We start from the raw sequence: 24,745 nt of genomic DNA, 5'->3' as shown, positions 1-24,745 counted from the left end.
AGGGTGCTTCTCTTTGTGCCACATGAAAGGGATCCTTTTCTATCTTTGACTGTCATTTGATACTATGGCGATAGAAAATGCCTGGGCCCTATCACTGAATTAAATGTTTTGGGGGAATAAAAAATTATTTTTAGAACAAAACAAGCTTATGGAGTTAATAAGGTTCCCATCTACTTCCAACTCTCTTCCTGCGGCTCAAGACCCCAAAAGGACCTATCCAGGATCCTTGATAGTACAGAAAAACAAGAAGAACAGGGGGAGCACAGGTTGAGGGACAATACAAATGTTTATAACACTTTGATGAATTTTAAGGTCATGTGATCCTAGACTATTGTATGTGATGAAGTGTAAAATATCATAAACACTTACACGGCCTTGTGTAAATGCTTTCACATCAAGGTGTCTTTGCTTTGCTTCTTTATCTTCTATGTTCTCTCGGTGCGGTCGTTTCTTCTCCTCTCATCCAAAGGAAGGCTTCTCCAATCTTTTCTGAGGGGCTGACTTGTGTTGGAGATTGGAGAAGCCTTCCTTTGGACCAGAGGAGAAGAAACGACCGCACCGAGAGAACATAGAAGATAAAGAAGTAAAGCAAAGACACCTTGATGTGAAAGCATTTACACAAGGCCGTGTAAATGTTTATGATATTTTACACTTCATTACATACAATAGTCTAGGATCACATGACCTTAAAATCCATCCAAGTGTTATAAACATTTGTATTGTCCCTCAACCTGTGCTCCCCCTGTTCTTCTTGTTTTTCTGTCATTTGATACTGCAATAAAGGTAAGGGAGGGGGCGCGACACAGGGGGAGGGTAGGCAGGGGGATGCAGCGCAGGAAGTTTGCACACCACTGGCTTACACTACGGCACAATATAGCATTGCAGATACAAGTCCGAGGGCGAATCTTGTCTATCCTCCTGAAAAGCCTTTCCCGGTCCTTTGAGATTACTGGCAGGGATTAGCCACACCTAGGTCAGTCTCAGTGGAGTGATGTCGCACTACAATTCTCACAGCTTTATGGTTCCAGAACAAAAATCCTTTATTGATCTAATACTGATGTACATATAATTTGCAGGCCCAAATAGTCCCTGCACCAAAGAGTTTACAATCTAATTGATTTGTTTACACACTGTATATTCGTATTTATATTCCCGTGACTTGTTTGGTGAACTTGTTCTTTAGATGATGGATTAAAAATAAAAAATAAAACCCCCATTGAGCGTAGATATGGCACACATTTGGCTAACATGGTTATCGTTAAGCATGATTGGTCGGTGAGTATATAGTATGCTAGGCATGGTGCAAGGCTAGCATTACTAAACCTGAACATGAAACCTCCATGCTTTTCCAGATATTAGAATACAAGCTTGATATCTGAGCCCCCCCCCCCACCCCCAGAAATGAGAAGGTATTTGCCATGTCTGGGTACATGATACAGACTCAAACCGTTTTGCTTACAGCACTGTTGTTGATGTTAAAACTGCTTAATTCAGTCAGATTGTGAGTGTAAAATGTTAGAATGCTCTTGCTTATAATGGTTTGTCGTAATGCTTAGTACTGTTTGCTTAATAATTTAACATAGTTTTGCAAATTTAGTCCTCAGTGCAAAAACGGCGCAAACAAATTTGAGTACTATACAATTCATACAACTTTTTGTTAGAAGGTAGGCATGGACTTAATACAGCTGAACCCCATTATAACACGGTACTCGGGGCCACATAATGAGATCGCGTTATAACCGGGATCGCATTTTTAAAAAATGGCTGCCGCGATCAGGTGTTCCGTGAGGACTTACCCGCATCTGCAGCTCTCTCCCTGCTTCATCAGCTTTGGGTGAGTGTGAGTGTGTTTTGTTTAAAATTATCCATCAGGGGTGGGATTCAGCCGGTTCTCACCGGTTCGTGCGAACCTGTTCCTGGAATTTCCCAAGTTGGCCGAACCGGTGCATTAGCCGGTAGTAGAATCACTTGTTGCAGAGCAGGACTGCAGGGGAGGTGCGCCATCTAGCAGTCTGACCCGGAACTTCCAGTGTCTGCAACTAGAGCACTCCTCACCTTGTGCTCTGCCTCAAGAGATTCTTTTACGAGGCCTGCTGCCACTGCATACCATCTCCCCCTGCCCGTGTCCTGCCAGGTAGGCATGGAGGAGCACATGTGAGAGGGACTGGGGGAGGTGTGAGAGGGACTGGGGAGGCGTGAGAGGTAGAGAGTGGGGGAGGTGTGAGCGGGACTGGGGAAGGTGTGAGAGGGAGAGAGTGGGGGAGGTGTGAGAGGGAGAGAGTGGGGGAGGTGTGAGAGAGAGAGTGGGGGGGGGTGAGAGGGAGAGAGTGGGGGAGGTGAGGGAGTGGGGGAGGTGAGGGAGTGGGGGAGGTGAGGGAGTGGGGGAGATGTGAGAGGGAGGGAGTTGTGTGAGGGAGGGAGGTGTGAGATGTGAGAGGGGCTGGGGGAGATCTGATGATAATTTTTCACTATGAAAGGGCGGTAAGGTGAGAGAGAACAGACTGATATAATTTCTGAGTCCCACCACTGATTATCCCTCATATGGATCTAGTGGCTAGCCACACTTTTTTTTTTTACATTTGTTATGTTCGATGATGGTACGACGAGAGGAAAGCCCATAACGTTTGTGAAACTGTAATTAGTGCGGCTTGGTGGAAGATAACAACATTCATCTGGGCACCTGGGAAATGCCAGGGAGACGCTTCATTTCCCTTTTGAGTCAACAATCACAGTGTGGTCGTCAGAGCTGTGTAATCCCCATAGTGCAATACTGCATGTTTTGTTATGCGTGTAAACTGTATGATTTTGCTTCTCAAAGCTACATTCTCTACTGCCACCTTGTGACATAATTCCAGTACTACAATCTGCTATGTTGGTGATTGTTGAACTGAAAATGATCGTACTGTACATTTTTTTAAGGCTTTCATATAGTTTTGGTTCCATATGTTTGAACTAGCTGGGAATGTGTGTTAATCAATTTGGTTCCATATGTTTTACATAATAATTGTTCACATGTTCTTTATTGTCTGTACTTATTAAACTCTTGCCCTGCACATATTGTTGGTTTTTCTTTTTATTCCCCAAATCCTGGAACCACTACAATCTTACCCCAGGAGAGGACCAATATTCAACTCTGATTTCCTGGCACATCGGGGATATAAAAATGTCTGCCAACAGCCCCATAAGAAGACCTTAAATAAGGGAAATGTCACTATAATCAGAATTAATTGGCTTTGGCACCTAACTCGTATTCGAGGAAGTATAAAGCTTATAACCCCCCAAATAAAGGAAAAATAACTGCTGTTTTAAAACTTAATGAAAATTACTTCAAGTCTTACTGATTTTAGTAAAAGCATAATACGAAAGAAAGCAACTGAAAATGTTTTAAGTATGTTTTTAATGAATAGCGTAAACTGTATATTTATTGTTTGTTTATAGCCACCTATCCAGTGTAATTTTTGATTGGGCATGGGTACAGCATTTATTTTCATGATATTCCATTAGTTGTGTTACAGCGGAATGGCAAAATGCTAAATGCAAGATGCAAAGTCAGGTTTCCCACAAGTAATGGACAGGTACATATTGGCCACTAGTCATTCGAACTTGACGTAACTGGAAAGGGTTAATCTATTTGCTGCCAAATGGGACAGCCGCACATTACATCAGTAATGATGTCCTAAAGAACCCCTAATAGTCATTTTTCTTTTCTATAGAGAACGGAAGTAAGCAGTTTGCTTCGAAAAAGCTATTGCAATGCTAGTGTTTCCTGGTCCCTGTCTTATTCCTACATGCGCTCGTCCTCGCCTGCCAATTGCAACCTCTACTCCTTCTGGTGTCAACCCCTCCAACCTAATACCCATCCCCTGCCACCCTCCCTCCTCTCTCCCTTTCTCCTGTGCCCTTTGGAATGCTCGCTCCCTCTCTAACAAGTTCCTCTCTGTGCATGACTTCTTTCTCTCTCACTCTCTGCTCCTATTTGCTATAACTGAGACATGGCTCACTCAGTCTGACTCTGCTCTGGAAGCTGCCCTCTCCTATGGTGGCCTTTCCTTCTCCCACACTCCGCGCACTGATGGGAGGCGTGGGGCTCCTGCTCTCCTCTCTCTGTCGTTACCGAACCCTTCCTATTCCTCCCTCTCTTGCTTTTCCCTCCTTTGAGGCTCACACTGTCCAGATTTTCTCTCCTCTCCCTGTTCATGTGGCGGTCATCTATCACGTAGCTACCTCTACTCATCCCCCTTCTGCCTTTCTCTCTCACTTTGAATCCTGGCCCTCTTTCTTCCTCTCCTCAGACTCCCCTGTTCTTCTCCTTGGGGACTTCAATTGCCACATTGATGACCCCTCTCTCCCTTGGGCTTCCCGCTTTCTTTCTCTAACCTCTTCTTTTGGCCTTCAACAGTGGACTGCAGCCAGCACCCACAAGGATGGCCACTACTTAGACCTGGTTTTCACTAAGAACTTTTCTCTCTCCGATTTCTCCATTTCCCCTTTTCCTCTCTCTGACCATCACCTCATCTCATTCTCTCTATCTCGCTTCTCCCCTTCTCCACCTCCATCTACACCCCGATTCTGCAGAAACCTGCGCTCTATTCACTTACCTGACTTTGAGTCCACTTTACGCTCCTCCCTCTCCTCTCTCAGCTCTGCTACAGACCCCGACAACCTGGTCAGGAACTACAACTCTGTCTTGTCCTCCTCTCTTGATCTACATGCCCCGCTTTCTCTCTGCCGCACTCGCCCTTCTAACCCAAGACCCTGGCTAAATTCCCACACACGCATGCTGCGTTCCTCCACTCGTTCCTCTGAACGCCTCTGGATGAAGTCTCACACTCTCGCAGACTTCCTTCACTACAAATTTATGCTATCCTGTTTCAACTCTGCCCTCTCGCAAGCTAAACAAGCCTACTTTTCTGCACTAATCAACATGCACAAGTCTAACTCACGCCGACTGTTCTCTGTCTTTGATACTCTACTCAAACCACCCTCAGCTGCCTCTCCTTCCTCCATCTCCGCTCAGGACTTTGCTGACTATTTTAAGGAAAAGGTGGAATCCATACGTCAGAACACCCCCTCTGTTTCTTCTTCCCATCCACACCTCTTCCTAACTCTCCTCCTGTCTTCCTTGACTCTTTTTCCACTGTCTCAGAGGAGGATGTGTCGCTGTTGATCGCCTCTTCTCCCTCTACCACTTGCCCTCTTGACCCCATTCCCTCCCATCTCCTAGAACCTCTTGCTCCTACTATAATCCCTACGCTCACACACATTTTTAACTCATCCCTCTGCTCTGGAACCTTTCCATCCTCCTTCAAACATGCAACAGGCATACCATTACTCAAAAACAGCAAGCTTGACCCTACCTGTCTTTCTAACTATCGACCTGTCTCCCTCCTGCCTTTTGCCTCTAAACTCCTTGAACGTATTCTCTCGCTTGCTCCATTTTCTCAACACCTATTCTCTCCTAGACCCTCTACAATCTGGCTTCCGCACTGCTCACTCCACGGAAACAGCCCTCACTAAAATAACTGACGACCTCCATGCTGCCAAAGACAGAGGTCATTACACTCTGCTCATATTACTCGACCTCTCTGCAGCATTTGATACTGTGGATCACCCTCTTCTCCTTCACATTCTCCATACTCTTGGTATTAGGAACAAAGCTCTATCCTGGATCTCATCCTACCTCTCCCATCGTACTTTCAGTGTCTCTTCTGCTAACACCTCCTCCTCCTCTATTGATCTCTCTGTGGGGGTACCCCAGGGCTCTGTCCTGGGACCTCTTCTCTTTTCTCTGTACACACTCTCTCTAGGTGACCTAATAACATCTTTTGGGTTTAAATATCACCTCTATGCTGACGACACACAAAATACTTTTCAACACCCGACCTTACACCTGCTATACAGACCAAAGTTTCTGAATGTCTCTCTGCTATATCATCCTGGATGGCCCTCCGTCGCCTTAAACTCAACATGGCTAAAACAGAGCTCCTCATACTTCCTCCCAAACCTGGCCCTACTACCTCGTTCCACATTACTGTTGGAACTACGATCATTCACCCAGTAGCCCAAGCACGCTGCCTAGGGGTCACACTCGACTCCTCTCTCACATTCGCCCCTCACATTCAAAACATTTCTAAAACTTGTCGCTTTTTCCTCCGCAATATAACAAAGATACGCCCTTTCCTCTGTTGCTCGACTGCTAAAACTCTGACTCAGGCCCTCATTCTCTCCCGTCTTGATTACTGTAACCTCCTGCTCTCCGGCCTTCCTGCCTCTCACCTGTCTCCCCTACAATCTATCCTAAATGCTGCTGCCAGAATCACTCTACTCTTTCCTAGATCTGTCTCAGCATCTCCCCTCCTGAAATCCCTCTCCTGGCTTCCAATCAAATCCCGCATCTCACACTCCATTCTTCTCCTCACTTTTAAAGCTTTACACTCTTCTGCCCCTCCTTACATCTCAGCCCTAATTTCTCGCTATGCACCATCCCGATTCTTGCGTTCTGCTCAAGGATGTCTTCTTTCTACCCCCTTTGTATCTAAAGCCCTCTCCCGCCTTAAACCTTTTTCATTGACTGCCCCACACCTCTGGAATGCCCTTCCCCTCAGTACCCGACTAGCACCCTCTCTATCCACCTTTAAGACCCACCTTAAGACACACTTGCTTAAAGAAGCATATGAATAGCACTGTGGATATTCTGAACACATGATACATAAAGCTTGGCCCCCTGCAGACGCACTTACCAGAACTCCCTCCTACTGTCTCTGTACGTTCTCCCTACCTACCAATTAGATTGTAAGCTCCTCGGGGCCGGGACTCCTCTTCCTTAATGTTATGTTTATGTCTAAAGCACTCATTCCCATGATTTGTTATTTATATTATCTGTTATTTATTTGATTACCACATGTATTACTACTGTGAAGCGCTATGTACATTAATGGCGCTATATAAATAAAGACATACAATACAATACAATAGTATAAATTGCCAGCTAAAAGGAGCAATTCATACTCTCTTTTTTTTTTAATTGTTTTTTTTTTAACATACGGTTGAAGCAGGGGGTCTTTGGAGCTGAACCCCATTCATTTCGGCGGCCCCCTGCTCCCCGAGATAGACCTCCAAAGGGGGTGACGGTAGCCGCTCGGCTAGCAGCGTTCATGTAGTGGCAGAGTTCCGAAGCCACCGCGCCCTGCAGGCCAATAGGAAGCCGTGACGTCATCAGGTGCGGCTTCCTATTGGCCGCGTGAACTTTACACTTTGCCGAGATAGCTACAGAGGTCTATATCTCTGGAAGCAGGGGGATCCCAGAGCAGAAATAAAGGGGGTTCAACTCAGGAGACCCCCTGCTTCAATCCTATGTTACAAATGTAAACATTCTCCCGTGTGAATTGCCACTTTAAAGCCCTTATTTCACTAAACTCTGGGAGCAGCTACTGGCCGTCTTCACCCATCCGGATAAACGGTCACTAGCAACCGTCAACTGCAGCTGTGATGTAGGGATCAAAGGGCAAAAGATTGACTGTGTTACTGTCTTTTTAAAAAAAAAAATTAATGCCTTTGCTGTCATAATTGGAATTGCAGGTCCATCTGGCAGCAGAAGTGTTCAAAAGAATATGCATTGTGCTTTCTGTTCGTATCCACTTCTCTTGTTCTTGGCCTTTGTGTGACTTCTGTCATAAAATCAAGCAACTGTTGTAGTTTGGTACCTTTTAATCTGAGATGTACTCTGGCCCTAATTGTATGTGCTTCCTCATTTGTTTGATGTATTTATTGAACAATCCTAGTAGATTCATGTTGATCATTGTTGGTTTCACAAGTATGTATATATTTTACCATTAACACAGAATATTATTGCAGTGATTCACCTAACTCCAATAAGGGGTGCCTGTCCTTAATTCTGCATTAACTAACATCCACGTCAGTGGCATTTAATGTTTGGTCGAGCCCCAAATAACCCTTACTGCAGCATTATTAGTGAAGCTCTGCCTATGTGTCACCTGGAAAAAGTAGAATTCACTGCTACCACTGGAGGGTAGTAATAAAAGCAGTAAGGGTTTTAGCAGTACAGGCATACCCCGGTTTAAGGACACTCACTTTAAGTACACTCGCGAGTAAGGACATATCGCCCAATAGGCAAACGGCAGCTCACGCATGCGCCTGTCAGCACGTCCTGAACAACAATACCGCTTCCCTACCTGTACCGAAGCTGTGTGCAAGCGGGGAGACTATAGAGCCTGTTATACATGTGTTATTTACATCAGTTATGCACGTATATGACAATTGCAGTACAGTACATGCATCAATAAGTGGGGAAAAGGTAGTGCTTCACTTTAAGTACATTTTCGCTTTACATACATGCTTCGGTCCCATTGCGTACGTTAATGCGGGGTATGCCTGTAGTGCTCAAAACCAGTATTCCAGGGCTACTAACAGGTTAGGGTTTCAGGATATCCCTACTGCAGCACAGGTGGTTCAGTCAAAATGACAGAGCCACTGATTAAGCCACCTGTGCTGAAGCAGGGATATCCCTAAAAGCGGATCTGTTGGCTCTTTAGGGCCGAGTTTGATCATCACTGGGTTATGGGATCATACAGAACATAAGAAAGCTGCAATTCAGCCCTGATTACTCTATTATCTGAACCAGGGGTTTCCCCCGGATCAGAACAGCTGCTTCTTTCTCGTCATCGGGAACCCCAATCAAGAGAAATTCATCAGGGAGGTCTCAGTTCAGTTATTTTATTTTAAATAATACTTTTAATTATAATTGTCCGCTCTACGCTTTATGTATGAGATGTTTGCTTCTCTCTTGTTTCTGTCTTTACTGACACTTTTGTTAAAGTAAGATCATTATTCCTTTACTCCTATACTGTGAATGTAAAATAATTCCGCTTCTTTGTCCCCATCTTCCACAGCGGTCATTCCTCTGACGGACTCCGAACACAAGCTTCTACCTTTGCACTTTGCAGTTGACCCTGGGAAGGACTGGGAGTGGGGAAAAGATGACAATGATAACATCAAGCTGGCCAGGTAATATCATTACATACTGTACTGTAAAAAAGCTGACTTTATCTAATCTCTTTCTGGGGAATTTTTTTTGTGAATTCACAACTTGAATAAATAAATTAATATCCAGTTTTTTTATTTTGTATTTTAAGAGGGTCCATTTGAGGACCGATATGTTGAATCGATAAAATAAAACGCTTTTTCTTCACTATGGTTGAAAGGATTGGCACTCACAGGACTTTCATATGTCTGTGTGTATATGTGTATATATACACACACACACACACACACACACACAATATGTGTATGTTCCTTTTTCTTTGCAATCTCATGTCTTGAACAATTCTTCTTCGTCAAAAGCTTTGACGTGGTGTCTCCCCGTCGCACCCCCTCGCTGATCCGTATCTTCATGCAATGGTTGACGTGGCATTCTCGTTGATGTTCTTTATAATATCAATGTACGCTTCTTCTACACTTTGTCGTCTTAATGCATTTCGGACCGCTGAGGTGAAGACAGAAGCAAAAGCTTTTTCATAATCTACGAATCCTAAAATGAGTGGTAGATCGTATTCATTACTTTAGGAAATCACTTCTTGCACAACTTGGATGTGGTCCATTGTGTTGTATCCACTACAAAATTCCTTGAGGTCGCTGTTCTTGTGCATAAGGATAACTATGGCATTACTCCCTTGTTCGGGAACTGTCCTTTTCTTCAAGCAGAATGTAAAGCATTTTGCAAGGATTGTTTCTACTTCTTCCCTGGCTTCTTTCAAGATTTCGGTTGTAATTGCATCATCCCCGGGAGCCTTCCCATTCTTTATAGATTGTATTGCTTTTGCCACTTCTCCTAGACGCATTAGAACATCATTGGTGGTTTCCTATTGCTTGTCCTCTGCTGGATTAGGGCCGGAGTTATCTGCGTTTGCGTACAATTTCATGTAGAAGTTCTCAACTCTCCTTATGATAAGTGCACAGTCTTGTATTGTTGATCCGTCGTTTTGATTGAATGCAATGATTTGCTTCTTCCCAACCACAAGTCGCTCCTTTGTCTTGTCTCAGGCTTTTGTTAGCTTTAATAGGCTTCTTCGCCCTATCATAGTTATATTTTCTTACGTCTTCAGTTATACGTTTGTGGATTGTCTTGCACAGCTCTGCATATTCAATTATTATTCTTGAGTCTTGGGACATTTTGTTCCACGCTGAGCAGCTTTATGTTCACGACAAAACGAGCAAATTGTTCGTCTTCTGTGAGAGAAGCTTAACACATGGCTTAGGGCGTTCATTGTTTTGAATGACAGTTGTGCGAGTAATAACATAGAATATATAGAATATGTGCCTCCCAATTAGTTTCACAAATTGTGTATATGTATGTATTTATTTATATGTAACCCACCCCGTCCGGCTTCTAGGGAGATTACATTGGTGTACAATATTTGGCTACTCCGCATGGCTTACCTTGACTCAGGGTGCTGGATACAGGCGGCTGGGCGATGAGCTACAAAGGGTGAAAATGATGGGCACCAGGAACCTTTGTAGTACAACATCAGGATTTATTCATGTCCCCAGGCATGGGGAGGACACCTCACATATACAACAACATTGTAATATTTTCTTGTGGTGGTTCATGATTGCTGTGCTTCCTTAAGTGACCACATTTAACACTCAGAGGGTGGTGTATCTGCTTGGTTACTTTAAGGGAATTTGACTGCCCCCCCTCCCTCCCCCCCTGCGGGGTATAATTTGTTATATGCCATTTAAACTGGACCTTTACGGAGATCCTAGCTGGTTCTATGCAGGTGAAGATTGTACCCCTTTCCTGTTTGGGACCTGCCACTTCCATACAGGCTCAAAAGAACACGTATATGGATCCGCTGACACCCATGAGCCCTCTGTCTGAGGCCCTGTCGGTCTCCCCTCACTGGGACCTGCTTGACTCCGCTAGCCATATTCTGGGATACTAACTTAAACGGCACTGTCCCTCCCTATAACATAATAAATAAGGGGGGCCTGGTCTCTTCTATTACTTTATGGACATATCCCTATCTACACTCCTCGAGGCTTCTCTCCTCTTGTCCTCCAGGAACCTGACCTTCCAGAATGTTCTTCCTATCCTAAATACTCCCTTGTGATGTCAGTATCCCTATGGCAACCCAGGGTGGGGCACAGCATACTGCACCGACACACTTTATTCGAGCAAATACCCAGTATGTACCTGGCAGATACCTGGAATGCGCCGCTCCTCACCTCTGACAAGCCCCGTTGCGTTTGCCTTCCCAGCCTGGGTTCATGCCTGGCTGACGGGCGGCTGATCTGTTAAATGATAATGATTAGGATTTATTAGGCTGCAATGCTTCGCATGTCTACCAGATGGCATAAATTCATGAATTGTAATGCAGTATATATATATATACTGTGCAATATTGCAGCCAGCGGGAATAAAATGCTTCAATCCCTGCCTTGAAAATAACCCAATGCACTCGGGCAGAAAACAGTCACAAACCTCAATACACCCGGGTATACCCGAATTCGTGGGACTAGCCGAGCTCGAATAAAGTGTGTCGCCAGTGTATACTATCCTGCTAGTAACCCCTTACAGCCACCTAGTAACATAAAAGGGGGGGAGGGAAAAAAAAACATATATATACAGCTAAACCCCGTTATAACGCGCCTCGTTATACCGCGATTCGGTTATAACGCGGTTTTCCCGTGGCTCCCGTTTTTTTTTAAAAAAAAAAAAAAAAAAAAAAAATTTTTTTTTAAAAAATTTTTTTACATTTTTTTTTTTGCACACTGCACACACTCACTGCACACACACTGCTCATTGCTCACACTGCCACACTGCACACACACTGCACACTGCACACACACTGCTCATTGCTCACACTGACACACTGCACACACTCACTGCACACACACTGCTCATTGCTCACTGCCACACTGCACACACACTGCACACTGCACACACTCACTGCACACACACTGCTCATTGCTCACACTGCCACACTGCACACACACTGCACACTGCACACACACTGCTCATTGCTCACACTGACACACTGCACACACACACTGCTCATTGCTCACTGCCACACTGCACACACACTGCACACTGCACACACACTGCTCATTGCTCACACTGACACACTGCACACACACTGACCACACTCACGCACACTCACACACACTTACGCACACTCACGCACACTTACGCACACTTACAGACACTCACACACACTCACACACACACACACACACTTACACACACTTAGACACTCACACACACTCACACACACTTACACACACTTAGACACTCACAGACACACACTCACACACACTCACACACACTTACACACTCACAGACACTCACAGACACTCACAGACACTCACAGACACTCACAGACACTCACAGACACTCACAGACACTCACAGACACTCACACACACTCACACACACTCACACACACTTACACACTCACAGACACTCACACACACTCACACACACTTACACACACACTCAGACACTTACCCACACTCACACACCCATATACACACACACACTTTCTCTCCCATATATACATACACACACACTCTCTCACTCTACACAGACGGGCCGCGACCAGCACCACCACCCGCTCCCCCCCCTCCTCCCGCGCAGGCAGCGGGAGCACCGGGGACAGCGGTGGGGAGAAGAAACCCCCCGCTACAACCTCCATGCAGGCAGCATGGTTCTGAGGTAAGCGGCGACCTGAGGGGACATCCCCACTCCCATCTCCTGCCCCGCGGCCTGTCCCGAGGTGACAGGGGGAAGCGGGGACAGGAGAGACATCCCCGCTCCCATCTCCTGCCCCGCGGCCTGTCCCGAGGTGACAGGGGGAAGCGGGGACAGGAGGGACATCCCCGCTCCCATCTCCTGCCCCGCGGCCTGTCCCGAGGTGACAGGGGGAAGCGGGGACAGGAGAGACATCCCCGCTCCCATCTCCTGCCCCGCGGCCTGTCCCGAGGTGACAGGGGGAAGCGGGGACAGGAGGGACATCCCCGCTCCCATCTCCTGCCCCGCGGCCTGTCCCGAGGTGACAGGGGGAAGCGGGGACAGGAGGGACATCCCCGCTCCCATCTCCTGCCCCGCGGCCTGTCCCGAGGTGACAGGGGGAAGCGGGGACAGGAGAGACATCCCCGCTCCCATCTCCTGCCCCGCGGCCTGTCCCGAGGTGACAGGGGGAAGCGGGGACAGGAGGGACATCCCCGCTCCCATCTCCTGCCCCGCGGCCTGTCCCGAGGTGACAGGGGGAAGCGGGGACAGGAGAGACATCCCCGCTCCCATCTCCTGCCCCGCGGCCTGTCCCGCGGTGACAGGGGGAAGCGGGGAGCGGAGGGACATGCCCGCTCCCATCTCCTGTCCCGCGGGATGAATATGCGCTAAAGCGCGGCGGCCATTTTTTTTTCTCGCGACCCCGTTAGTAACGCGGTGGTCTCGGGGTGGACCCCGAGACCCGCGTTATAACGGGGTTTAGCTGTATATATATACACCTTTTATATATCATTGTAGATTGGCGCGGACCACAACAAGATATCCCGACATTTCAGCCGCCAGACAGACCTTGTTCACGGAGCGTGACATGCAGGGGGAACACAATATATACCACATTTGGTGCCAAAATGAAACACCAGGGGGGCGGGTAGTGGGCATTGCAAAGCAACATGAAGGGACACTAAAAACATAACATGTATTTAAAATGCACGAGGAGAAGGAGAGGTTAACAGAACAACATCATAATAACGTAGATCTGCAAACGCAGCTCATGCTGAAATTATATGATGAGCTATTCTGATGATGAACCTAAATAGAGCGAAAGAACTGAGATGAACTATGTCCGTATCAAAGCTGTAGAACCAACTGTATACCTACAACGCTACTAGATTACCCATTAATGACAAGCCTACAAAGGCATTTACTCATTGAGGGTGTGTCTTTCTTACAACCGCAGTACCTGGAAGATCATTGGGGAGGCCTTCACCCAGCAGTGGATCGACAAGTGAATATATGTATATGTATAAATATCTATATAATATTGTATACGTGTAAACAAATGATCAATGTTTCTGTATGTAAACCTCAGATAATTGGTTGTTCTCTTTGTTAGTTAAGCATTTTGTGATTGGGATAAAAAAAAAAACTTTCATGAAAGTGCCATGTTTCTCATTTCTCTCTCATTGGGGTTGTTCATTAAACCGCAGTAGTGCCATTCACTGGAAGTTTCCAAGCGATAGTGACCTGATCGGCACTATCGCAGTTTAATGCATAACCCCCCCCTTGTGTATTCTCTTTACAGTTTGATCCTGTCTCTGGAGGCCAAGCTGAACCTTCTGCACAGCTACATGAATGTAACCTGGATACGCATGCCCTCAGAAACACGGGTAAAGCTCTACAGACCAAAGAATGCAATCTAATTGTGTCTGGGGGAATCATTGGTTTTTTTTTTTTACTGTATGTAGATTTGTGTGCATTTCTGCCAATGAAACGGGGAAAGACTGACTTGATAAAGACTGACTGCATCTGTTATCTGAAGTTTTTTTTTAGCATTGAATGACTATGGGAATAAGGGGTGGGTTACTGCACACTAGCAACACTTTGCATTGAATTTAGGTTAAAGGCAAACTAGCGCCACCTACTGTTACTGCAAAGTACTATGGCAGCCGTGGTCATGGGCCTGCAACATGCAAATAAATCACACAGAAACGCACTTGCTACATCTGAACATATCCGTGTTAAATATCGCTGATTGATGCCCGTTGTTTGCCCATTTTTAATCAGACTTTAGAAATAAAGCAGTACAGCATTTTAAAAGATGCAGCTAGCCATATTTGGTTAATTACTAAACTGAATCAAACTTGTAAGTCACTTGATCAGTGATGGGACTAGATGGCATTGGATTACCTTTTACTTACAGGTCTCCCCATACATGACCATAAGGCTGCGGCCCCGCTGCCTGCGCTGCACACGCACCTGCGAGGCAGGCGGCGCGTGCAGCCAATTTTTCCGGTCGGCAGAGAGCTGAAGGGGGAAAGACAGGGGGGTGTGGTAGGGGAGTGACGGGGGCACGGCCGTGACATCACCCGGCAGGTTCGCCCTCATTGGCTGGACCGCCGGGGGCGTGGCCTAGCGCTCCATCGTGGCTCCTGATCTCAATTTTCTTGAGAGCAGGAGTTTCTGTCAGCGCGGCGGCCCCCCTCGAAGCGGGCCCGGCCCCATTGTGGGGTGGCTCTTGTCCCTGCAGTGTCCGCCACAGCGGGTGCTGCAGTAGCCAGCGGGGACCTGGCCTTAGATTAGAATATCATGGTGCTTAAAAAACAAATTAACCATGCTTAAAGTCTTGGACAACTTAGTCAACGCGTTTCCCCAACCTGCTGTAAGCTTTATCCTAAATGTTACTTATTTGGTTCTGAGAGTTGTGTGCAGGATTTTCCATACAAAGCTGTCCCATGTTCCTAAGAACTTCAAATATATTATATTTGTTGGCTCCTGAGGAACAATTACATGAAGTAGCATTGGCAAATTTCCTCCTTCAGAGACCAGTGTCCTGCTATGTTTCTATTAAACTGTTAAATTACTCCCCTTTTGTGCAGGAATAATACGTTTGAGGTATCAAGCAGACAGTGTTGTATTACAAACAATATCTATAGTATAACCTTGTACAAAAAAGTAAAATTTGTTGTCGCTGAAAAAGAGGTAAAGTAACAGGTCGTGTATTAAAACGTTTGGCCAGTATGGATAGTGGAAAAGCCTTTGGAATTTCACAGCAGAACTCCCAAATATATAACGTAAGCCATTATTATACTGCATCCTTCTCCCCTCCTACACTTCTTCCTAACTCTCCTCCTGCCTTCCTTGACTCTTTATCCACTGTTACAGAGGAGGATGTGTCGTTGCTGATCTCCTCTTCTCCCTCTACCACTTGCCCTCTTGAGCCCATTCCCTCCCATCTCCTAAAACCTCTTGCTCCTACTATAATCCCTACGCTCACACACATTTTTAACTCCTCCCTCTACTCTGGTACCTTTCCCCCTTCCTTCAAACATGCAGCAGTTATACCATTACTCAAAAACAGCAAGCTTGACTCTACCTGTCGTTCTAACTACCGACGTGCATACTTCCTGCCTATTGCCTCTAAACTCCTTGAACGTTTTGTATTCTCTCGATTGCTCCATTTTCTCAACGCCTATTCTCTCCTAGACCATCTAGAATCTGGCTTCTGCACTGCTCACTCCACTGAAACAGCCCTCACTAAAATAACTAATGACCTCCATGCTGCCATAGACGAGGTCATTACACTGCTCATATTACTCGACCTCGCTGCAGCATTTGATACTGTGGACCACCCTCTTCTCCTTCACATTCTCCATACACTTGGCATTCGTAACAAAGCTCTATCCTGGATCTCCTCTTACCTCTCCCATCGTACTTTCAGTGTCTCTTTTGCGAACACCTCTTCCTCTATTGATCTCTCTGTGGGGGTACCCCAGGGCTCTGTCCTGGGACCCCTTCTATTTTCTCTTTACACACTCTAGGTAACCTAATCACATCTCTTGGGTTCAACTATCACCTCTATACTGATGACACACAAATTTACTTTTCTACCCCTGACCTTACACCTGCTGTACAGACTAAAGTTTCTTAATGTCTCTCGGCTATATCATCCTGGATGGTCCTCCGCTGACTTCGACTTAACATGGCAAAAACAGCTCCTCATACTTCCTCCCAAACCTGGCCCTACTACCTCCTTCCACATTACTGTTGGAAGTACTATCATTCACCCAGTAGCCCAAGCACACAGCGTAGGGATCACACTCAACTCCTCTCACATTCTCTTCTCACATTCAAAAGGTAGCACAAAAACTGTGTTTTTACTCCGCAATATTACCAAGATATGTCCTTTCCTCTGTTGCTCGACTGCAAAAACTCTGACACAGACCCTAATTCTCTCCCGTCTTGACTACTGTAACCTCCTGCTGTCTGGCCTTCCTGCCTCTCACCTGTCTCCCATACAATATATCCTAAATGCTGCTGCCAGAATCACTCTACTATTTCCGAAATCTGTCTCAGCGTCTCCCATGCTGAAATCCCTCTCTTGGCTTCCTATCAAATCCCATATCACACACTCAATTCTCCTCATCACTTTTAAAGCTTTACACTCTTCTGCTCCTCCTTACATCTCAGCCCTAATTTCTTGCTATACACCATCCCGACTCTTGCGTTCTGCTCAAGGATGTCTTCTCTCTACCCCTTTTTGTATCTAAAGCCTTCTCACACCTTAAACCCTTCTCACTGACTGCCCCACACCTCTGGAATGCCCTTCCCCTCAATATCCGACTTGGACCGTCTCTATCCACATTTAAGACCTACCTCAAAACACACCTGCTTAAGGAAGCATAGGAGTAGCTCCATGGCTGATTAACACCTCATACATTCACCTTGGCCCCTTGCAGACGAACTTACCAGAACACCCTCCTACTGTCTCTGTACGTTCTTCCTAACAAAAATTAGATTGTAAGCTCTTCAGAGCAGGGACTCCTTTTCCTAAATGTTACTTCTATGTCTGAAGCACTTCTCCCCTTCATGTGTTATTTATATTATGTTATTTATATGAGTGTCACGTGTATTACTGCTGTGAAGCGCTATCTACATTAATGGCGCTATATAAATAAAGTCATACATACATAATTATTATTATTTTTGTTACTAATGTCCCATTACCAACATGTCTCTCTTCTCTTTTTATAAGGCTCCTTTGGCCCAACCAGAATCGCCTACAGCATCAGCAGGAGAAGATGTACAGTCACTGGCTGACTCCATGGACTCCGATCGAGACTCCATCTGCAGTAATTCTAATGTTAACAACGGTAAAAATGGGAAAGAGAAGGAAAAGGATAAACAGAGGAAGGAGAAAGAGAAAAACCGAACTGATTCAGTGGCTAACAAGCTAGGAAGCCTTAGCAAAACATTGGGCATTAAGCTTAAAAAGAACATGGGGGGTCTGGGAGGCTTGGTGCATGGGAAGATCAGCCGTGCTAATTCAAGCAATGGGAAGAATGGGGAGCCCACTGAAAAAGTAAAGAAGTCCAAATCTCGAAAGGGGAGCAAAGAGGAGTCTGGACAATCTGCAAGCACATCTCCGTCTGAGAAAACAACACCGTCGCCCACAGACAAAGCTAGCATATCTCCCAATGATAAACTAACCAATAGATCACTTTCTGATAACAAGTCCGACACCTGGAAATATAGCACAGACGTTAAACTCAGCCTTAATATTTTGAGAGCTGCCATGCAAGGAGAAAGGAAGTTCATCTTTGCAGGACTTCTTCTCACCAGCCACCGGCATCAGTTTCATGAGGAGATGATTGGTTTTTACTTGACCAGTGCCCAGGAACGTTTTAATGCTGAGCAAGAGCAGAAGAGGAAGGAGGCTGAGAAGAAGGCTGCTGTAAATGGGTCATCATGTAGGAAGCTGAATCAAGATGGGTTTGTTAAAGAGAAGTTAGAATCCTCACCTCAGGACAGGGCATCACCAATCTTGCCTCAAAGCCATACAACACAACTAGTTCTGAAATTGAAGGATCGCTCCAGTCCAACCCCAACATCCTATCCCTCACCCAGCAATGGTGCTAAGAAATGTGGTCCCATTCCAGTGTCTGCCCATTATAGCCATACACCACCAGTCCAAAGGCAAAGCGTTATCCATTTACATGATGTCAACTCGAAGTCATCGAGCTTCCAAGATGACCCTTATAAGCCAATGATTGGCTCCTTAAAAACTTGTGCCACATATCCCCAACAGAACCGCTCATTGTCTTCGCAAAGCTATAGCCCGGCTCGGATATCAGGCATACGCACAGTGAATACAGTGGAAACTCTTACCTATGAAAAGCCCGCAGAGCATAAATCACAGACATATACAAATGGGTTTAACTCTAGTGATATCAGAGACTGCTTGGAATATGCTGATGAGGAATCTCCACAGACATGGTTGAACAATGACAAAAACAGTAGGGGCAGAAGCACAGGTTGCCCAATATATTCACTGCACCAGAGCAGATGTAAGAAAGAGAACTGCTCTTTCTACGGGCGCCCTGAAACTGAAAACTACTGTTCTTACTGCTACAAAGAGGAGTTAAAGCGCCGGGATAGGGAAAGTAAGGTGCACAGGCATTGAAGGATTCAGAGGTCCAGACCACGGAGATATACCTTTTTTATTTACATGCAAAAATTCAATACTAAACTCACTTTAATTGCAACGGAACAAAATAGCCAAAATAGAAGAAAGCAGGGTAGAAATTACCCCTGTGCTTGTTTTATATAGATAAAGCAGGATGATAACAACATAATGGGTAAAACTTTCAATGTGTCAGTTTTTCTCTAGTCATATATATATATATATATTAAGCTGAAAGGTTCTTGATGTCGCAGTCAGTGCTGTATATGATGTGTGGTTATTAATAACTAAGGTGCCTGATTTTTTTTGTTATCACTCAGGTAAGTAGAAAGAAACATTAAAATATTTCTGAATATCTGTATTGTTTTGTACAGCCAAAGCATCTGTTAGTTTCAAGTGCTTTGGCTATCATGATTATATTGAGTTCATAGGTAAGAGGAACATACATTTTTACAACATTTGTAGGGTCAACCACTTCCTGTACATTTTACATAAAGGTTTTGTAATGTAATGACATGTTACATTTTATGCATCTCGTCAACAGCATGTGCAGAGCGGTTACAAAAGTGTCTTAGGACGTCTTCGACATGAGTTCTCACAATATCTTGTATACAGTAGTTCAGGTGTGGCCAACTCCAGTCCTCAAGGGCCATCACCATATTGGGTTTTAAGGATATCCCTGCTTCAACACAAATGGTTCAGTCATTCTGACTGAGCCACTGATTGAGTCAACCTGTGCTGAAGCTGGGATATCCTTAAAACCTGACCATCTGGTGGCCCTTGAGGACTGGAGTTGGCCACCCTTGCAGTAGTTGGTCCTTTAAACCTCATACGATACTGAAATTAAAGTATTGTATGATATCCCTAAATCAAAAGCCACTGTGAACCGGAATGAGAAAATGATTTGTCATCAGAAGTCCTGACTGCTAGATGTTTGTTTTTCCTCATCCATTTTGTTTCCTTTAAAGCAGGAATTTATGTTTTACATAAGTGGAACCAGTGGGTTCTCTGGAGCTGACCGGTTTTTGTCATCCCTGGGTAGAACCAAGTTTCCGAGATCATTACCGTTGTCCGTGCCAGTGCACTTCCTGGAGAATCGAACATGCCCACTGCTGTTGACCAAAAGGAAGCCACAACCAATGATTTCAGCTTCCTGTCGGCCCACAGGTCCTGTGAGATTTGGTGGTCATGGTGTTTCCCTATGAGGCAGCACCAGTGAGTACACTGGTAAACATCACAAGAACTGTGGGAGTCCAGGAGCTGAAAATAGCACAGTTTAGCTTCAGTGGAACCACCTGGTTTCAATTATGTTATATATTTATTGTAGGCCGGATTGATGATTTAAACACTTAAATACGAATTGAGTCCGAATCAGACAATGATAGCGGACACCTTATATGTTTTATTCTTGTTTCATTGATAAAGCAGCCTGTAAAATGATAACATCTCCTAATCATTAGTGGGACATTTGTCTAGATTCCAAAATAGGTGTTGAATCTTGTACCTTCAGACTACTGTGCAGTAGCTTAGTTACTGTCACTGTACTAATGCAGACAGGACACACTTGTTTCAAGGGTATCGACTCTAAGACCAGGAGGAACCTTTTTCGAAATGAAACTTTTTTTGTAACCCGTAAAGGCAGAAATCTAATAATCATTGCACATTTATTTTGTTGTCGTTTGCTATGTGAACCCCTCAACAAAAAAAGCGAATGTATCACTGCCAGGTAACATGGGTCCCCTTCTTGCCCTCCACCCTACCCACTGAAAAAGAAGCACCGGGCAATTTATCTGGCAACTTTTTATGTATGTATGATATAACTCTTCAGGATGATCATAAAGTCCTGAAATAGGTAAGGTCTCCCCCATCATTATCTTCTAGTAAATGAATGTGTATTGGAAAACTCCTTTTAATGGTGCATCCACTCACTGGGAGATAGAACCTCACTGTGATCAGGAACAGTTATTTATGGAAGAGTGGGCCAACCGGGTAAGGATTCCCTTGTCGTTTTCTGGTAATGGATCAGTTCCTGTTATAGCACACAATACTTTAACGAGAGGTTGCACCATTTATAAAAGCTAGATTCAAACATACAGATGTAGCCACCCTAACCGCATTCCACACGCGATCCTGGCACCGGATTAATGCTGCAGGGGGTCCCATTCTGAAGCATGGACCCCCTGCAGCTCCATTACAGCAGCGCTGTGCCGGGCGCCCAGGACTTTGGCTTGTTCGTCCGCAGTGCTGAGGATCAAGTCTTAATACAGTACATCTGTGTACACAAAATCCCAAACCAAATGGGAGGTTTCCTTACCTTCTTGACAGGAGGAGCCCTGTTCATCTTGAGGCCATTTATGACGTTAAAAAACTGATGTGCTGGAAATCATGGCTATTCTTTCCGACTTATGCTTCTCCTAGGACCTCTCATTTTCTTTAGCACGTGTCCGGGCATAAAGTAGTGGCAGCCAGGAAAATGATATGTTTATGCTATTCCAGCAGAAACTCGAGATTTGTCAATAAATCTCAATGCATTTAAATTCTAGCGCCATTAATAATCTCACAGATCAAAGATCACTGACTCCAGTTATCTAAACCATTTGACTGTAAATGTAATTTTGTTTAGCTCCAATAGTGCACATATGCATGTAAAAGGGGTATTACCAATCACACAGTGAATATCACCGGTACACCATAATGGGTATCTGGATGATAATGGGTAACGAAAACGTGCAGTGAAAAAATCAAGTTTTAGTTCAATGTAGTCTGAATTTGGTCCTATATGCAGACCCTTATCAAGGCCTAATACGCATGTAGAACCAAAAAGTTGACTACATTAAGGTATCGTTTTGTTTTTTCACTACACTGGATGCCTGTTTTCGTTGCCTATTATGAAATTGATTTATAAACCTTTTGAAGCAAAGTTTTAGAAAGGGTGTACTTTATATTTACAATAACATACTAAATTATCTGGTGCCCTCCAGCAATTATGTATACTAGTCAGTTTTCCATCATATAATCCTCTCTACCAATAAAAGAAGCCGGAGGTTACGCCTTCATTGTTCCAATTGAAGGTTTAATATTAAACAGTGAACTATGTAATTATACTGTATCTCTCTTACCAAGTTGATTGATTTATGTGCTGTGAATAATAGCCTAGAAATGTATAGCTAATAAATCTGTGTGTTTAAGCCTAATCACTGCCAGAGAGACAGCAACACATCACAGTAATGGCAGCATCTCAAAGGGGACCCTTGCCACAGTAGAGTATTTAACCCAACCCAATCATAGCCAAAATCCCAGTTATTTCCCCAAAAAACTTTGCTGTATATAGGAAAACTTATCAAGAGGAGTTGTTTGTGTACTATGATCTAGAACGCACTATCATTGTTCGTTTATCAACAGCCGTATGTACAAAACGACCTATCTACATCATCAATTGTGTTGGATCTGTACTCTAGATGGTTGTTTTATGTTCTCTCACACATGCTTTTTGCTCCATTGTTACTTCTTCTGTCTCATTGTTCGCTTTTAGTCTGTCCAACTAGGTCAGGGGTCTCCAAGCTCAGTCCTCAAGGGCCGCCACCAGGCCGGCTATTATGGATATCCCTGTTTCAGCACAGGTGGCTCAATCAGTGTCTCAGTCACTGATTGAGCCACCTGTGCTGAAACAGGGATATCCATAAAAGCCGGCCTGGTGGCGGCCCTTGAGGACTGAGTTTGGAGACCCCTGAACTAGGTCATACTACACCAAACATATATTGATGTTTAATGTGGCAGTGTGAACCTGAACTAGTCTTCCATATCGTGTCTTACCTCTAAGAGATACTTGGACAGAGCAGATGTTGAATATGTTTGGTCCTGGCATTTCCGTCACAAAAATAACAACTAACAAAAGGTCCATGGCTATTAATTGACATTGCATTGGCTCACCAACCATGCCCCCCCTGGCGTCTCTTTTTGTCCAGAAACCTTAAGGGCAAAAACATTCAATATTAGCTTAACTGAAGCACCAAGAGTGAAGGTGGGGGCTGTAATGTTCCAGGGAAATCTATGGTTCAGTTCAGCTTTAAAAATAAATACTTTTAACTCCAGCTCATTAACCCTCATTGCTCTACTATAGAAAGAAGGGGTCAGCAAGATATTGACAACAAATTTATTGGTGATATGAAATATTTAATAGGTGGAGGTTCTTTGTACAACATGTTAACCTCACCAGCTGTTGAAGCCCCCTGGTTTTCTCACCTGACGATTCTGCTTGACTTGCGCTTGTTACCGATTTCTCCCCTTGTGTAGATTTTCAGTGTATATTTTGTCTATTTCTCCGTCTATCATTGTTATGGCAAGATAAACTCTTCGTTATAAGTTAGTCATAAAATGTCACCATGTGAGTGTTGCTGTATATATCCCTCTAAAGAATGGCATAAACCTATGTTGTAAGTTTTTCAGCAGACACCCCTGGTCTATCACGCTTTACTCATAACGTTACGCCAATGTAGGTTAAAACTCGGGTGAGCTCTACACTTTGGCCCAAAGGTGTACTGTATCACCGCTCCTACTCAGACCACTTAAGCTGCTACTTAACCTGCTCTTCTAGTAGTTTAAGAGTATAAGAGTCAAGAGCAGGGGTGGCTAACTCCAGTACTCAAGGGCCACCAACAGGTCAGGTTTTCAGTATATCCCTGCATCAGCACAGGTGGCTCAATCAATGGTTCAGTCAATGACAGCCACTGATTGAGCCACCTGTGCTGAAGCCGGGATATCCTTAAAACCTGACCTGTTGTGGCCCTTGAGGACTGAAGTTGGCTGCCCCAGCTCTAGAGCCTATCGAGCCCAATGCTTTCCACATTAACCATTGAAAACATATCTACCCATATCCCCCTTTCATTACAGAATAAACAAGTACACAACCTTATTATCTTCCAACTTGATGCAGCGATATTGTTAAAATGTTCGCTACGCAAAAATGTGTTGTTACAGCATCATAAAACATCAACAATTTCAGCATCAATTGGACAGTCATCAAGGGTGCATAGTAAAATCCGCAACATCACAGATGGAGAATGAAAGTAAGCAATACATTTACAATGCAGCTTTTAGTTAATGGACCATCGTTAGATAATTGATTTGTGAGTTTCTGGATCTACCTTCCTTTTTAGTGCTTCAGATTGCTCAGCTCAAACATTTACGCTTGGAATAAAAAAAATAAATAAAAGAACCTCTTCTCCTTTGGCCTTACACCGGTACAAATTCTCCTTCCAGCTGAGAGTATTGGTGTTGGCATAACCTGAATTGGTCTAGACACCTGTACAATCTCTTACGCGCACCATTATTTTACAGCCATGTCAGCTATATTCTGCGAACTGTCTGCAGCCTCGTTAATAATAAAAAATACCAAACTTTTTGATTTTGACACAACAGCCTCCTCCGTGTATTCTGCATTCTGACCGTCACAATAGGCTGCAGCCACTTGTTTTTATTAGTGATGTCGTCATGAGCTAGAGAAGTAAAGAAGGAAAGAACACCGCAATGTAAACACAA

General features: G+C 44.6%; 1 protein-coding gene across 5 annotated transcripts in view; it reads left to right on the top strand.

Moving 5' to 3' along the window:
* OTUD7A (OTU deubiquitinase 7A) overlaps positions 1 to 22,775 on the top strand; it is a 291,540-nt gene extending 268,765 nt beyond the window's left edge. For all 5 annotated transcript variants that reach the window (XM_075575886.1, XM_075575882.1, XM_075575883.1 and 2 more), the window contains 3 exons: positions 8,910 to 9,024; positions 14,330 to 14,414; positions 17,780 to 22,775. In XM_075575886.1, coding sequence (XP_075432001.1) covers positions 8,910 to 9,024; positions 14,330 to 14,414; positions 17,780 to 19,207 — 1,628 coding nt within the window. In that variant the 3' untranslated portion in view covers positions 19,208 to 22,775. The remainder of the gene's footprint in view (positions 1 to 8,909; positions 9,025 to 14,329; positions 14,415 to 17,779) is intronic.
* Positions 22,776 to 24,745: the final 1,970 nt, after the last annotated feature.

Source organism: Ascaphus truei, chromosome 18 (assembly GCF_040206685.1).
Source record: "Ascaphus truei isolate aAscTru1 chromosome 18, aAscTru1.hap1, whole genome shotgun sequence".
NCBI lineage: Eukaryota > Metazoa > Chordata > Amphibia > Anura > Ascaphidae > Ascaphus > Ascaphus truei.
The sequence above is the reverse complement of the archived record's forward strand: the minus strand, read 5'-3'. Positions and strand labels throughout refer to the sequence as shown.